Genomic DNA, 14,707 nt, shown 5'->3' with positions numbered 1-14,707 from the left:
TCTTTTCTTGCCTGCAGGCTAGGCTAGTCTGAGCTGAGTACTAACCTGATTATACAAGTTTGTTCAGTCCTAAATTTGGCCACCAGTGAAACCCTAGGGAAGTAATTTTTCCTGAAAGTCTTTATTCAATGGAATAAAAAATACTTACTGATCCCACATGAGACCTAAAAGCAGCAATGCAGTTTTTGTAGGAAATCTTTGTAACTTAATTTAAATAATTACCTTGGCAACTTAACTGTTTGGGTAGCAGGTGTGCAAAACCTCTAAGTTCAGTAGTTAGACTTGTGTCTGGAGTGATTTTAAGTATCCTATTTCATTTTGGAAATGGAAAGAATCTTTGGAGCATGTCTATCTCAACAGGAAGGGGAGAGTCTACTTCAAAATGAAGTTTCTAAATGTACAAAGCAAACTAGCATGCATCTTTTTGTATATGTTGGTACTCCAGACATGCTCTTGTATGTCGATGCTTGTCTAAAAGAGGTAACCTGCTCAGGGGCACAGACAGTGTGGGGTGAGGGTGGAGGGCAGGGGTGAAATATTTAGAGAGCATATAAATTGTGTTAATTTTTTTTAATGAGTATTTGTGAGGTAGAGCACATTTCAGCTGCTCCAGGATTTCTTATGCTATAAGGCCCAGATAGTTGCTACAGCTAGTCTTTGCTGTAGATATTTCTGGTCTCTGGTTTTCTCCCCCCCATAGATTATAGTGAGTATAAAGCATTCATATTGCTTTACAGAGCATTCCGCTCTGAAGTTAATAGCCTGTTCTGTCCATGTTTCTTCCAAGAGGTTAGAGAGAGTTAAAGTCAGTGATGGAGGGAGTTAAGATGGAATATTTCTAAATGGTTGGAGGTTGCTGATGATATAAAGTCAAGGGGCAAAAGAGACACTGACGAAGGACTCTTGCTTTTAAAAACAATTAACTTGATAAATATATCAATGAGAATAGGGTAGAGAAACTATGTGAAAAGGCAGGTTGAATCTTATTGTATCCTCAGAGCCTTTTTTATGTTCAGCAAAACCACTGTTCAAGATCTTGCTCAGTTTTTACTTTCTTCCATGGTTTTAATGAATCTGCTGAATGTGAGATTACAATATTTGGGGTTTCAATTTCAAAATTAATTAATCTAGATTGATTTGAATTGTGTATTATTACATAATGGTATGAGAGGAAGACCTCTCTGCAGTAAGCATGTTTTAAATAATAATCTAAACTCTATCAGACCTGTGTGCCCATAAAAATAGTAGAAATATGCAGAGTTTAAAAACATAATCCATATTTCATTATGTGTATATATATGTCTCTCTGTGTGTTTGTGTAAGATGAGTGTGTAATGGATATACAATGAATACAGAGTCATGCTCTTCTCTAATGCATCTCTAATATGTGTAGTAGGTAGAATCCTTTTAAATTTTTTTGAATGGCAAACTTGAGGCATTTAAGCCAGAGAATGCACCTGAGATGTGACCGACCTGCTTCTGAAGGGAGCTGCCCTGTGTGTGAACATGTGTTGTGTGCGCGTGTGTGTAAGAGCTACGTGCTGCAGCATATCAGCCTTTTGTCATCCTGCCAGGATTGGACTGTACCATGCTGCAAAGTCAGGAAAATGAGCCAGGAACATGGGCAAGGAGAGCAGAGTTGCTCCTTTTGTGTGTAATACCAGCTTTATATTGCAATTCTGCTAAATGTAGATTCTTCCCAAAACTGAAATTGTTTTAAGATTAATGTAGAACAAAATGAGGAAGCAGGAGTGGTTTGGTGACATTATTTTGACATGATTGGCTGAGGATTATGATGTAATAGGTTACAGTGCAGCCCCTTATAGGTTTTAAAATGAATTCCAAGACACCATTACAAAGACAGCCTGACTCCTTTCTTGTATCTGAGCTTACTCAGTGAAACTCATACAAATGTACAATACTGTTTGGAATATGGAAGAACTGGATATAGAATATCCTAAGACAGATATAAATTGTGGCACAGACTTGATGTTTTACATAGAAATGGATCCACCAGGTAAAACTGCAGTCTTATTATAGAAGACTTAATTAATTTTGGTCTTTACATTAGCTGTTAAAAAAAATCTTACTGGATATGTGGGATTTCTTTACTTTGTTATTGATACAAATAATTTTCCTTTTTTCATAGATTAGAATAAAATTTTGGATTAGTGCATGGTTGTAGTAATTAGAATCTTGAAATATTAAAATACCTGTCTGCTTACTTAATTGAATTTTTACTGAATTGACCGGTTTCTGTTTTTATTTTATTATGTCAGATGTAGTTCTAGTCCTGCTATTATATCATTAAAAATTTGTATTTCTATTTTTGCTCTCTCTGTTCCACACTGTGCCTAAAAGGAGATGCTGTAGTAACACTCATATTTCCTGAAACAGTGATTACAAACCATTTGCTTGGATTGTTTTAGGAAAAAACATTTTTAAAATCTAGCAATACTAATTGAATGCCTGTTATAGCATCATTTTGTTCATGTCATATGAAAGTATTATGCTATCCTGATATTCCTTGCAACTTTAAAACATTGTCTTTTGAGCCTGGTCATAATATACAGGACAGGAATGATGTACTTACTGGATAAGTGAAAGAGCTGAGTTGATTTTTAATCCTGATTCCAGTGTAGTCCCCCTCGTTACTAAGTCAGTGCTGCAGTATCTTCTCTGGCACCCACTGGTATACATATGCAGCTTTGACATTGAAAAAAGCTGGGGGGGGAGCGGGGGGGGATGTTTTTAATCAGTCCTGGCATTTGGAACACAATTTATTCTGCAGAATACTAAGATTAACACAAGGGATATTTGGGTCACAGATGGGTTTCTTAAACTGTTGGGTTTAGTTTTTTGGTGGTTTTTTTGCAAATCAGTGCACAGAATGCTGAGGATTACAAAACCCTGATTCTTCTTCAAATATACTGTACTGCTATGGGCTTGCATCTTTTATTACTCAGCTTCTAGGTAAGAAAACAGCAAAATTCCTCTAAGATCATTACATAGAAGGATAAAAAAAGTGGCATGTTTTATTACTTGTGTTCACCTGAAGATGGTGAAAGGAGGTAAAAGCAAACTTCAGATTTCTTTTTTCTCAAATGCTTTCTTCACAGGGGCAGGAGTTGAGTATGGTGTTATATTCTGCTTAAAATATATTATTGCAAAATAACATCATTTTTTCAAACAGTACAACTTTATTTTGAACTATTTCATTTTCAAGTATCTTGATTGCTGTAATGTCTTTTAAAGACTGTTAATGGTAGACAACTCTGTTTGGCAACCAGTTCTTTTTTTTAATACACTCATAGATTTATAAAATTGTTTAATAATGTGTAATTTCAAGGAATATATGGTCATGTTTTCAGTGAGTTACAACTTTTCTTCCCTCCTTTCATTTGCAGCACTGCCTCCTAAGCCACCGAAACCTAATACCGTAACTAACAATAGCATGAATAACAACATGTCATTACAAGACGCTGAATGGTACTGGGGGGATATCTCAAGGTAAATCACCTCAAGACATGTATTTACTATGTTTGGCTTTATGTTATTCTTGCTGTGCTATTCTGTGTATATGTATTATGCTTTGAGTGTAGAAAATTCACTGTTGTAAGAGCCGTTTTTAGGATAGTTTCCACCACAAACATGTTACAGTTGGTTTAATTCCAAACATGACTAAAAAGTTACTGGCAGTCAGTTAGAATGTAGTATGCAAAATGATTGTTCTGTTACTTTAACACAGTTATATGAAATGCTAGCATGAAAAGATAGCACTAAGAAAGAAATCATTTTCTTCTTGTCTTCATTCAGAACCTCAACTGTAGGCACAATAGTTAGCAAGTCAGACTAACAAGTGCCATGTATTAGCAACATTTTTATCTGCACTATATATAGGTATATTAGACCAGCACTGGCTGCTCCAATTGTACAGGCTTGTACGAACAAGCAGAAAGACCTTTGCATGAATAATAATTTTGTCCAGCAGCGAGAGTGCAGAGTATGCTATTTTTTATCCCACTTGTTCTCTAACAATTTTAAATAAGCTATTAAATAGTTGTATTAATATGGAGACATAGAAGGCTTCTAAAACTCACTTAATTAAAAACATTTGAATTTGAATTTAGAGTACCGTGGCAGAATAAATGTGTGAGAACTAATTGAAATTATTGGTTACTTTTGCTTTCATTTTAGGGAAGAAGTAAATGAGAAGCTTCGAGACACAGCAGATGGTACCTTTTTGGTACGAGATGCTTCAACCAAAATGCATGGGGACTACACACTTACACTGAGGTAAAACTACTTACATTGGGTCTGTAATACTCAATAGTAAAATGCAATACCTGCACTTAATGTAGAGTATTCTTTAGGAAATAGTACTTGAAGCATGCCTAACTTTTAATATACTTTATTTGCAGGAAAGGAGGAAATAACAAATTAATCAAAATTTTCCATCGGGATGGAAAATACGGTTTTTCTGACCCATTAACTTTCAACTCTGTGGTCGAGCTAATAAACCACTACCGGAATGAATCTCTGGCCCAGTATAATCCTAAACTGGATGTAAAATTACTCTACCCAGTTTCTAAGTACCAGCAGGTAATTTAGTTTATTTTCTTTGCATTTCACTTAAATACAGAGAAATTATTGCAGCACTTCCAGAACATGAAGAACTTCAGCTCTGTTAATGTTTGAAAAAGCAAGTGGGTACAAAACCTGATATTTTTGTGTAAAGCCAACTCCACACTATGCATGTAAATATTTAGAACTTTAAATACTGCAGATACACTGTTAAGAAATAAACATCTTTATAAGTAGCCCACTCAATGGTGAGATACGTAATTTTCAGTATAAAGCTAAACACTTGCAATGCAAAATTCCTTTTTGTCATTAATTTCTCATTTGCATATTATGCATTTAGCATATCTCCATATTGGTGAAAGAGGATTCACATTTCCATGTAATTATCTAAGCATTTTTAAGCAGTTTTATCCGGAAAATCTGTGCAAGAGAATTGTCTCCTTACAGAATGTCTTTCTTTCTGCTCATCATTCCAGGATCAAGTTGTAAAAGAGGACAGCATTGAAGCAGTGGGAAAGAAATTACATGAATATAATACCCAGTTCCAAGAAAAAAGCAGAGAATATGACAGACTCTATGAAGACTATACAAGAACATCTCAGGTGAGCTGGATTTGAACTAAAGGGAGAGTGGAAGACTTTGTAGATATTGAAAATATTATTGTGAATTCATACTGTTATTTTCCTACTCCTCTCTTCCACCACCACTGCATTTCCCTGATGTGCTCGCTCAGAACAGTGCAATTGCTTACTCATGTTTGAACAGCCACCACCTGTAAACTAAGCCACCCTGTGCCCAAATCTGAGAGCTCCATCCAAAGCAAGTACATGACTATCTTGATTTACCACCACTTCTGCGTACTGACCTCATCAAGCTGAGTTATGGTTTTCAAGGCACATTTTCAGGGAAGCATTGCATTTTATTGTGAGTTTTTCAAGGGTCTGGTTTACCTATGCAGGACAAAGAGATGATGTGTGTAGATACAATGCAGGAATGAAAAGCTGCCTCTGTCCTTCTTTCAGCCTAATCAGTTATTAGCCACGCCTTAAAGTGCCAGTAAATTAGTGCAGTTTTACAGACCCAGAATCAAGACTGCTTCTTAAAGTGTGCAGGAAATATGCCTAAAAATAATTGAAGAAAATTGGAGAATTGCTGGCAACTTGAACTAATGACTTAAGACTTGGCTATCAACTAGGTATGTAGGGGCAGGAGGATGAACTAGATAACCTCCTGAGACCTGTCCAGGCCACCTTTATTTCAGAAAACCAGGTGTGCCTCTAAGGACCTAAGCTGGTACAAAGGCCAAAGTGCACTGCTGTAAGATTCTAATAATCAATTTATTTATACAAAGTAAAGATTGTAACTGGTTCATTTTTAGCAGTTCTACTTCTTGATAAACCTCATCATGGAAATCTTACCAGGTAGCCTTTTGCACAGGCCTGTTGTCTCTATGCCATACGGCTCTGCAGACAGAATATGTTTTGGTAAAGGGATATTGAAAGGATATTCTACAATATACTGAAGTGTTTCTGTGATACAAGCCAATAAATCTTCCCCTTTGTCTGATAACAACTGTAATAATGATTATTTTATTTTCAGGAAATTCAAATGAAAAGAACAGCCATTGAGGCATTTAATGAAACGATAAAAATATTTGAAGAGCAGTGCCAAACACAAGAAAGATACAGTAAGGAATACATTGAAAAATTTAAACGGGAAGGAAATGAAAAAGAAATACAAAGGTCAGTATTTTATTTTGCATATCAAATTGTATGATTTTTGAAAAAACAAACAATGCCAACTATAGGTCTGCCTAAAACTGAAGAAAGATGACAAGTTTGAAGTTGTTCAGTTGTAAGCAGAGAAGCCTCAAACAGGGTACATGTGAACTGGCAAAATGTATAATTACATCTAGAGAAATAATCTGTTCTCTTAAGTATCTACACCTCTGAATAACAGATTATAAAATTATGAATAAGAGATCAGAGTGTAACCTACCACATTGTTCCGTCTAGAATCATGCACAACTATGAAAAACTGAAGTCTCGGATAAGTGAAATTGTGGACAGCAGGCGTAGATTAGAAGAAGACTTAAAGAAGCAAGCAGCTGAATATAGAGAGATAGACAAGCGTATGAACAGCATTAAGCCAGACCTCATACAGCTGAGGAAGACAAGAGATCAGTACTTGATGTGAGTATCATGAATTGACAAATTTTAAGCTGTCTGGTTTTTTAATGGTATCCAACTTTCATGACAAAAAATTAATTTTATTTGCAATTATTGTCCAGGTGGCTGACTCAAAAAGGTGTTCGGCAAAAGAAGCTAAATGAATGGCTTGGAAATGAAAATGCAGAAGAGTAAGTACTGGAAGATTTAGATATTTCTGCTGTTTCAAATCATCTAAATACAAAAGTGAGATAAAGCATATTTAAGTCTTGGACCACACAAAGGAAATCTCAAGCCTGCAGTAGATCTGCAGTAACAATGCACACTGTTAAGACATGACAGCCTACATAATACAAGTATTAGAAAGGATGTTCTCTCACCTTCTACTTTCTTCCTTTTTTTAGGGAAGTGCCTAATCAAGTTACTGTAGCAAAGCACTGAAATGTAACCTGTGTCTTTTTTCTTACCAGCAAAATTAAGTTCATAAGGTGTTAGTATCTTGGAGAGATGTCATATGGATGGATAAATTGTTCAGAAAATCTCTGGGCATGAGCAGGCGTTTTCCAAATCTCAATTGTGGGTACCATGATGTTATCCAGTATAGTGGTGCCCACATCATTGTGTCATATTGCTGTTGGAGATTATAAATTTGTATATGTTGAGGAATATCCTTCTCTGGTTTTGTAGTCTATTTTATTTTTCTGGAAAATGGATAGTATTCTGTCATTTCAAACAGTTTACTGCAGGTTCTGACAGGGGCTAGGCTGATGAATACATTTCATTTCATTCCTGGGAAAAAAGGCAAAAAGTGCTTGGGTTGTGCATAGACCAAATTTAAACAAAAGCAAGACACAAAATAGTATCTGAAGCTTAGTAACAGTGAAAAATGAACAAATAGAAAAATCAAAATTGTCTCAGTAGTATTTGTATCAACATTTTCTGCCTGTGTAGTTTCTTGTGCATGCCTTTTATGCTGCCTGGTTGAATATACAGTGAAAGCAGAATAGACAATGACTCTAGTGGATTTGTGTTCTGGCCTTGTCCCCATTTATTTTAATTTGGCTTGGTTTATTGAGTCTCCTACTGTTATCCTGGAAATTGTGCTTATCGCTGTGGTAGAAGCTGAAGATAAAAATGACATACACTTTTTAAAGCCATGTTATTCTCTCGGTCTTAGCACAACTCAAAGATGATACGTGGTAAAATACATAGGCATCTGTCCCCACTAGTGTTTCTATCGCTTAAACAGTAGACAAAGAACAATGCCACTCTGTGGGTTTAGTGTAGCATCAAAATAGTAAGTGAAACTGTTTAAAGAAAATCTTCATTTTCTCTCACTCTGACACTCTTTGCCAGCAAGTCTAGTAACTGCTGAAAAATTAAACTTTTAGAATATGGCTTTTTTTCTGAAGTTGTATTGCAGAAAAGAATCCCCCAATATAATAAGCAGGATGAAAAACAAGAATTGCTTTCTCTAGATGCTGGTTGAAAACAGAGCCACTACTGAATGTATGTGAATGTCATGCAGGTCAAAAGAGTGATGGGATAAGGGACCCAGAGAGAGTGTTATCTGAAACAAAAGAACCCTTTTTCTTTATGAAAAATTGAATTCTGTATGTGATTGCTGATTTCTGTAGACTTCTTCGAGAATATTCAGACAGAACCATGGATGAGTGAGAAGTCATCTTTTCTTATACCAAGGAAAACTAATTAAAAGCCTATTGCAGAGAGAATAAGTGCATTAGCGTAACACAGACTGATTGCAAGCTGAGCAGGACAGGCAGAGCCAACCAGTGCAGGCTGTTGTGGGAGTGGGGAGCTCTGGAGCTGCAGAATTCTGAAGTGATGTCCACACAGCTCAACCAGATGCTTCTTTTTTCATGGTGGGCTTTAGCTCAGATGGTTCTTTGTAATTCTGAATCAGCTTTATAGTTGGTGGCTGATTTAACAGAGAAGCATATATTGCATGCTATTCTCATAATCTGCTTATAAGGGGAGAGAGACAGACAGACAGAGAGCGAAAGCACTACTGCACTATTCTACTACTGCACCTTTTCACAAAGCCATCTCCCCTATAAATAATTAATATCTCCCTGTGCAACTGCTGGGAGGTTCTCCAAGCAGCAGCTGTACTTGATACATTGCATGATTTTTCACTGCTGACCAAGTGTTCTGATCTTTGGAAATGAAGCTGACTCAGAGGGTACTGATTTTGTTGGACTTGCTATTTACCAAAACAGTGAGCAATGGCAGAAGTACTGAAGTGCTCACAGCATATTCTGAAAAATAACACATCATCTTTTTATATTCTTCCTAAAATTTACGTGAGTGTTCTTCAAAGAAACAAAAAACAGGGCTTATATTTTACTTTTATCCAGTCATTTAAATGGTGCAGTATTACTTGGTTTAAATCCCTAATTTTACCAGGGAAATATGTAATATGGAATAAAGACTACTTAATTGGTGGATTTTGTTCTGTGTTTCATAAACACATTTTTTCTTTTCGACAGCCAATACTCTATGGTAGAAGATGATGAGGACTTGCCCCATCATGATGAGAGAACATGGAATGTGGGAAATATCAATAGAAGCCAAGCTGAAAACCTGCTGCGGGGAAAACGAGATGGAACATTCCTTGTTCGAGAGAGCAGCAAACAAGGCTGCTATGCCTGCTCTGTTGTGTATGTACCCTAATTTGTGAATGATGTAACCAACATGTGAGCTTGGGGCAGATAGACACTTGCATATGCACCATTCCTCTTGGACCTTTGGGCTTAGAAGCAGGTCACAGAGTCCTGAGGCCAATGTTATTGCTGCTCTATTTCCTACACAGCTCCAACCTGTGCCACTCCCACAGAGGAGCCTCACTCAGAAGAGAAACCCAAATGTGTGCACTCCTTTCTGTGCAGTTGCTAAGTCCTGCCTATCTCTTGTCTCCCTAAGATAGCATGACATCATGAATTTGGACTAAACCTAGGTTTTTACCATTATCCCACCACAGAAGAGAAGAATTCTATGTACTGACTAGCATCTTAAGATTTATTGCTAATACCTTATTTTCTGTCTTAATTTTGCTGTACTCACAAACTAAAAACTGGTTGTTCGTTTTTTTTTTAGGGTGGATGGCGAAGTAAAGCACTGTGTGATAAACAAGACACCTACTGGGTATGGATTTGCAGAGCCATATAACTTGTACAACTCGCTCAAAGAACTGGTGCTACATTACCAACACACGTCACTTGTGCAGCACAATGACTCTCTCAATGTCACACTCGCCTACCCAGTATATGCACAGCAGAGGCGATGAAGATCTTAATACTCTGGGTTGTTTGGGGTTTTTTTAAATAAAGGATTTGGCAACATTGAGGCCTCTGGAGAGAAAAGGCTCCTTTCAGCTTTACTCAAGAATTTGCAGTATGAAAGCTATCTATCTTCAAATGGGACTAGAGATTTCCTTCACAACTGCAGAGGGAGAGATCACAGTGTTATGCTGTGAATGTATGTTTGTAATCTGAAGTGCTTTTTTTTTTTTTAATTATAAAAGAAAAAACACAAGAGAAAAATCCAAACCTGATCTCCCTGCAGGGACATAGAGGCCTTTAAGCATGGTGCTTGTTTACGACCACTTCTGAAGCTTTACCAGCTAGAACATTGGATTATCCAGACACAAGGTATCAGAGGTCTGTGTCATTCAGTTATTGGCATTTTGTGGTCACAATCTGACTTGGAATGGTGTTGCTGTACTCAGTGGATCCAGACATACAGCATTGTGGTTCTATTTTGGTTTCTGGTGAATGATATGTAGCAGAGTGGCACTTTCATTTCTAAGGGACACTTTAAAAGGACTTCAGTTACAGTATGTTGTTCAGAATAATTGTAATAGCAAAGTGCCAGGAAGTGTTTTGCTTGGATGATTAAAAATCCTGTTTTAAGAATATATTTAAGACTGAAGAAAACAGGATTTTCAATGGCATACAGTGTATAATAATGTACATAGTACTGGATGACTAACTATCATTGATGGAAACTGTCAATACCAAACTGCTTTGTTTTTTTTCCTTTTCTGTTTGCTAAAAGCTGAATTCTTAGACTATGCTATGCAATACTGAATTTTCTTTAGGCTGTAGTCTTCTCTCAAGCATATCTACAGATTAAGCTTGTTTTTCTTGGGTTTTTTGTCTTCTTTTTTTAAAATTTCTTTTGCCTAAGGATATTTTTCCTGGTGATTATTTTTTGTTAATAATTTTCTTGTTTGGTTTGTTTTTTGGGTTTTTTTTTGTTTTGTTTTGTTTTAATGTACAGAGAGCCAGCAACAGTTGGCTTGAGAATTAAAACTATGAAATATTTTACAATTTTCTTTGTATAGAATATTGAGCTACTAGCTCAAAGTTTAAAAATTTCATAACTTTTTTTTGACTAAATATTTTGTTGGGCAGTGCCTGATAAGCTTCAAAGCTGCTTTATTCAATAAAAAATATATGAACATTACAAAATATCACTGAGTCCAACAATACTGTTTCAGAGATATCTTTAGAATACGGTACCATGCTACATTTGCTTCTTGAAGCATTTTGAGCTTCTATCATGATTGTCTTTGTATTTGGAAGACAAGAAAAATAGTGTATCCTTCTTTGATAGTGACTGCAGAAAAAAATGGGGATATTTTGCTACTGCAGTGTAGAGTGTAGATAGTTTGGATCTCAGAATGAATCCACCTTCACAGTAAATAAATGACTTCTTGACCTCCTGTGACAGAATTTTTGTCAGCCTGTAAAGGTATTTTCATTTCACATGAAGGAGTTTCTCTAATCTGTTGCCTAGGTTTGTTTTTTGTATTAGTATTGTGGAAAAAAAAAAGCTACCACCTCCACTGAGAATATTTGGATATAATATAGTACTAATTAAGACTGGAAAATGTCTTTTTTGAAAATGATTAGGCTATGATACGTATTTTCAGAAGTCTGTAGGCTGAGGCAGTATCAAAGTGGACATTTCCATAATTTCAGGGCACCAGAGACTTACAAAATCATGGTTCAGTTAAAGGAACCAAATATGTAAATCCCACTAAAATGGAGTTACTAGTAATTCTGGGATAGTTCACTGTCAATGATTTTCAATGGTTATTTATTGTCCTGACCACTGAGGAAATTGACACATTGCAAATCAATAAAGTAATGAAGTTCAGAGAAATCTTGACTGGAAAAGATTGACTAAGTCAACATATGAAATTATTCTTCCCCCAAGATGCAAAAGACAAGATCCATTACTATTAAAGAGAGTTGCACACACAATCAAAAGAGTGAGACCCATGGAGTTCTCTCATAATAGCTCTGGTTAGAGATCCTTGTGTTTTATTTCAAAGTATGCAATGCTTTACAAACTATTGGAAATAATAAGAAATTTGCCAGTCTCCAATAATCTTTATATTATCTTTTCATTTTTACATTGTTATTTCAGTTCTGAGGCTGTAAGGCTTTTGATTTTATTTTGATTTTGTGGTTTTTTTTGTTTGTTTGTTTGTTTGTTTTTATTTTTGTTTTTTTTTGGTGGGTAGTCATTACTTTCCTATAGGTGTATTTTCTTACTAGAATTTGTATCAGGAAACAAGATTCAACAAATATTGTTTCATGATAGTCATCACTTAGAAATTATTCTGAATATTTTTCCTGAATAGAAGTTTAGTCTTCATGCCTTCCCTTCCTCATTCCACACTTCAGGCCTGTAGGACCATGTAAATCTGTTATACTAATAACTGGTTTATACTATGAAAAACACCAACAATTACTCTAGCATGCCAGTTATACTACTGGGCTTGAAGTTACAGATTAGTTCAATATACAGCAGTTTAACACTTGTAGCAATCCAAGATATTCTTCGGACATATATTAATTTCTGAATGTTAAATATTTTAAGAGTAAAATCGTATTTTTTTCTCTGTAGGCAAAATATATGTAATCTGAATTGATGTTTCACGTAGCATTTGTCAAGAAATTTTGTCATAGTTAAAGCATTTGGATCTGATTTTCCTTGTATTAAGAAAACCCCTGCTATGTCAGTGGGCCATATCCTTAGCACGCCCACCCCAGTAGGGACTATAATTTGTTCCTGTGTGCTGTGCAACTTCTCTTTGTGTGTGGCTGTGGCAGAAAAAAAAATAGCGTGTGTGCAGATTTGACACTTGCTTTTCTTGCACAAGCAACAATGAGAAATAAGCACTATGTTGTAAGGATGAGTGCTTAGGGCTTCTTAAGGGGATGTTCTGCCTACACAGGGTCTGTGCAATTTACAGGGATCATTTATGCCCTCAAATTGGCATGAGTGGGTTTTCTTTGGTACTTACATATTGTGTGGCCTCTGCATTTCTCTCCCTCTTTAATGCACAGAGCTAAGTCCTGCCAAAGGCCCTATTCACTGCAGAGTTGTTTGTCTTTAATGTACCATATTGTTCACTCCACTTTTGATTTGATCTCAGACTACTATATACAGAAAAAAAGCATGGGGATATAAATGAAGAAACAGTGTTTTTCTGTATTTCTACGGATGCATAGTTTTTTCATCTAATATAATTCATGGATGGGCTTTGTTCTGTTACTTTTTTTTTCTTTTCTTTTTTTTCTTTCTTTTGTTTTTCTGGTTTGGGGAACGTTTTGTTTTATTTTAAATCCCTGAGTTATGCTGCACTGCAGCATCTCTTTCACAAGGCCTTTGAAAGGCATGAGACATAGCAAAGAGAACCAAAACTCACAAGCAAAATTAAGAGCTTCTGTTTTACTTAAGTTGAAATATGAATTTGAATGGTTGGGGATGTGTATCTGTGCATACATGTGCATACTTGCTTTGTTTATGTATGAACAGTTCCGAGTATTGGTGCATTTTCACAGAACATGATCATTTTGCTGAATTTAGTAAGTGATATCATTAACTTTGTTTGAAGACGCACACATGCACACTAGACCTTTGTGGGTGCAGCATGTTTCCAGATACAGTTAGAAAACTGAGTTTCTGTGTTGTTGGATAGTTTCTTTAAAAAAAAAAAAAAAAGAAGAAAAAAAAAAGAGCTTGTCTGTATGGTTCCGTTATCTTGTCAAGCAATCTATAAAACCAAATCTTCAGATTTTCTATTTGGTGTCAACTGTTCTGTAGTGAAAAAATGGCTTTGTCTTGTAATTGGCAATGAAATAATAATGCTTGGGAAAACATTCAGATGCTTCTAATGGGGAAAACTTCTGCCGATTTTCACACAGTGCTTTTGCTATGCATGGTATTAAGTTGGGAAAGTGAATCCTGATACTGTTTTTTTCAGGGTCACTTTAGAAATGGGCAGCTCAGAGCATAATGCCTCCCATGGGACAAGGTTACAAAGTGCAACGTTTTATGCAGAATCATGTTCTGGTTATTGCAGTTGGGACTAAACTGTAGGAGTTGGTAAGGTTACATTGCACTTGTCCTGATGAGACTGCATTAGCTGCCCAAGATGCTGCTATTTTTTTTTTTTTTTTAATTCTTGTTTTTGAAAATAAAGCTCTGTTCTGTTACATGTCTTTAAAACATTAAGATTACTCTGTTTTAAAATTGTTGTTGAGGAGGTGGAGGGTAAAGCAGATTGTAAATTGCCTTTACAAGGCAACAGTGAAAACATGCCTCCTTAAAATTTTGTTTAAGCTGTAGAGTTGATGGAGCTGTGTCTTGTTTTTGAGTTGCTTTAAAAATTGTAATAAGTCTTCAAGCAGAATAAAGGTTGTTTTGAAACTGCAATTCAGTTGTTGAGGCTGCAGTATGGACTGCGATGTCGATTTACCTGCATCCTTGGCTAACTCTTCCTGTCTATATGTGTCCTTCTTTGAAAATGATACCCAAATGCTCTTATTATTAGAGGAACTAGAAAGCAAATAGTTTCAGCTGACTCACAGCCATTTTGTGTCTTGAACCGAATGAGGTAGTTGAGTAGCTCCAAA

The 14,707-nt window shown here is 36.0% G+C and overlaps 1 protein-coding gene across 1 annotated transcript in view; it reads left to right on the top strand.

The window, feature by feature from the left end:
- PIK3R1 (phosphoinositide-3-kinase regulatory subunit 1) overlaps positions 1-14,507 on the top strand; it is a 60,527-nt gene extending 46,020 nt beyond the window's left edge. The window contains exons 8-16 of the mRNA XM_082300973.1: positions 3,408-3,510; positions 4,198-4,296; positions 4,422-4,602; positions 5,061-5,186; positions 6,184-6,326; positions 6,600-6,776; positions 6,875-6,943; positions 9,263-9,433; positions 9,870-14,507. Of these exons, the coding sequence (XP_082157099.1) occupies positions 3,408-3,510; positions 4,198-4,296; positions 4,422-4,602; positions 5,061-5,186; positions 6,184-6,326; positions 6,600-6,776; positions 6,875-6,943; positions 9,263-9,433; positions 9,870-10,059 (1,259 nt within the window). The 3' untranslated portion in view covers positions 10,060-14,507. The remainder of the gene's footprint in view (positions 1-3,407; positions 3,511-4,197; positions 4,297-4,421; positions 4,603-5,060; positions 5,187-6,183; positions 6,327-6,599; positions 6,777-6,874; positions 6,944-9,262; positions 9,434-9,869) is intronic.
- Positions 14,508-14,707: the final 200 nt, after the last annotated feature.

This window comes from Coloeus monedula (genome assembly GCF_965178545.1).
Source record: "Coloeus monedula genome assembly, chromosome: Z".
Classification (NCBI taxonomy): Eukaryota; Metazoa; Chordata; class Aves; order Passeriformes; family Corvidae; genus Coloeus; species Coloeus monedula.
Note: the sequence above shows the minus strand (reverse complement) of the source record. Positions and strands in the feature narration are given on the sequence as shown.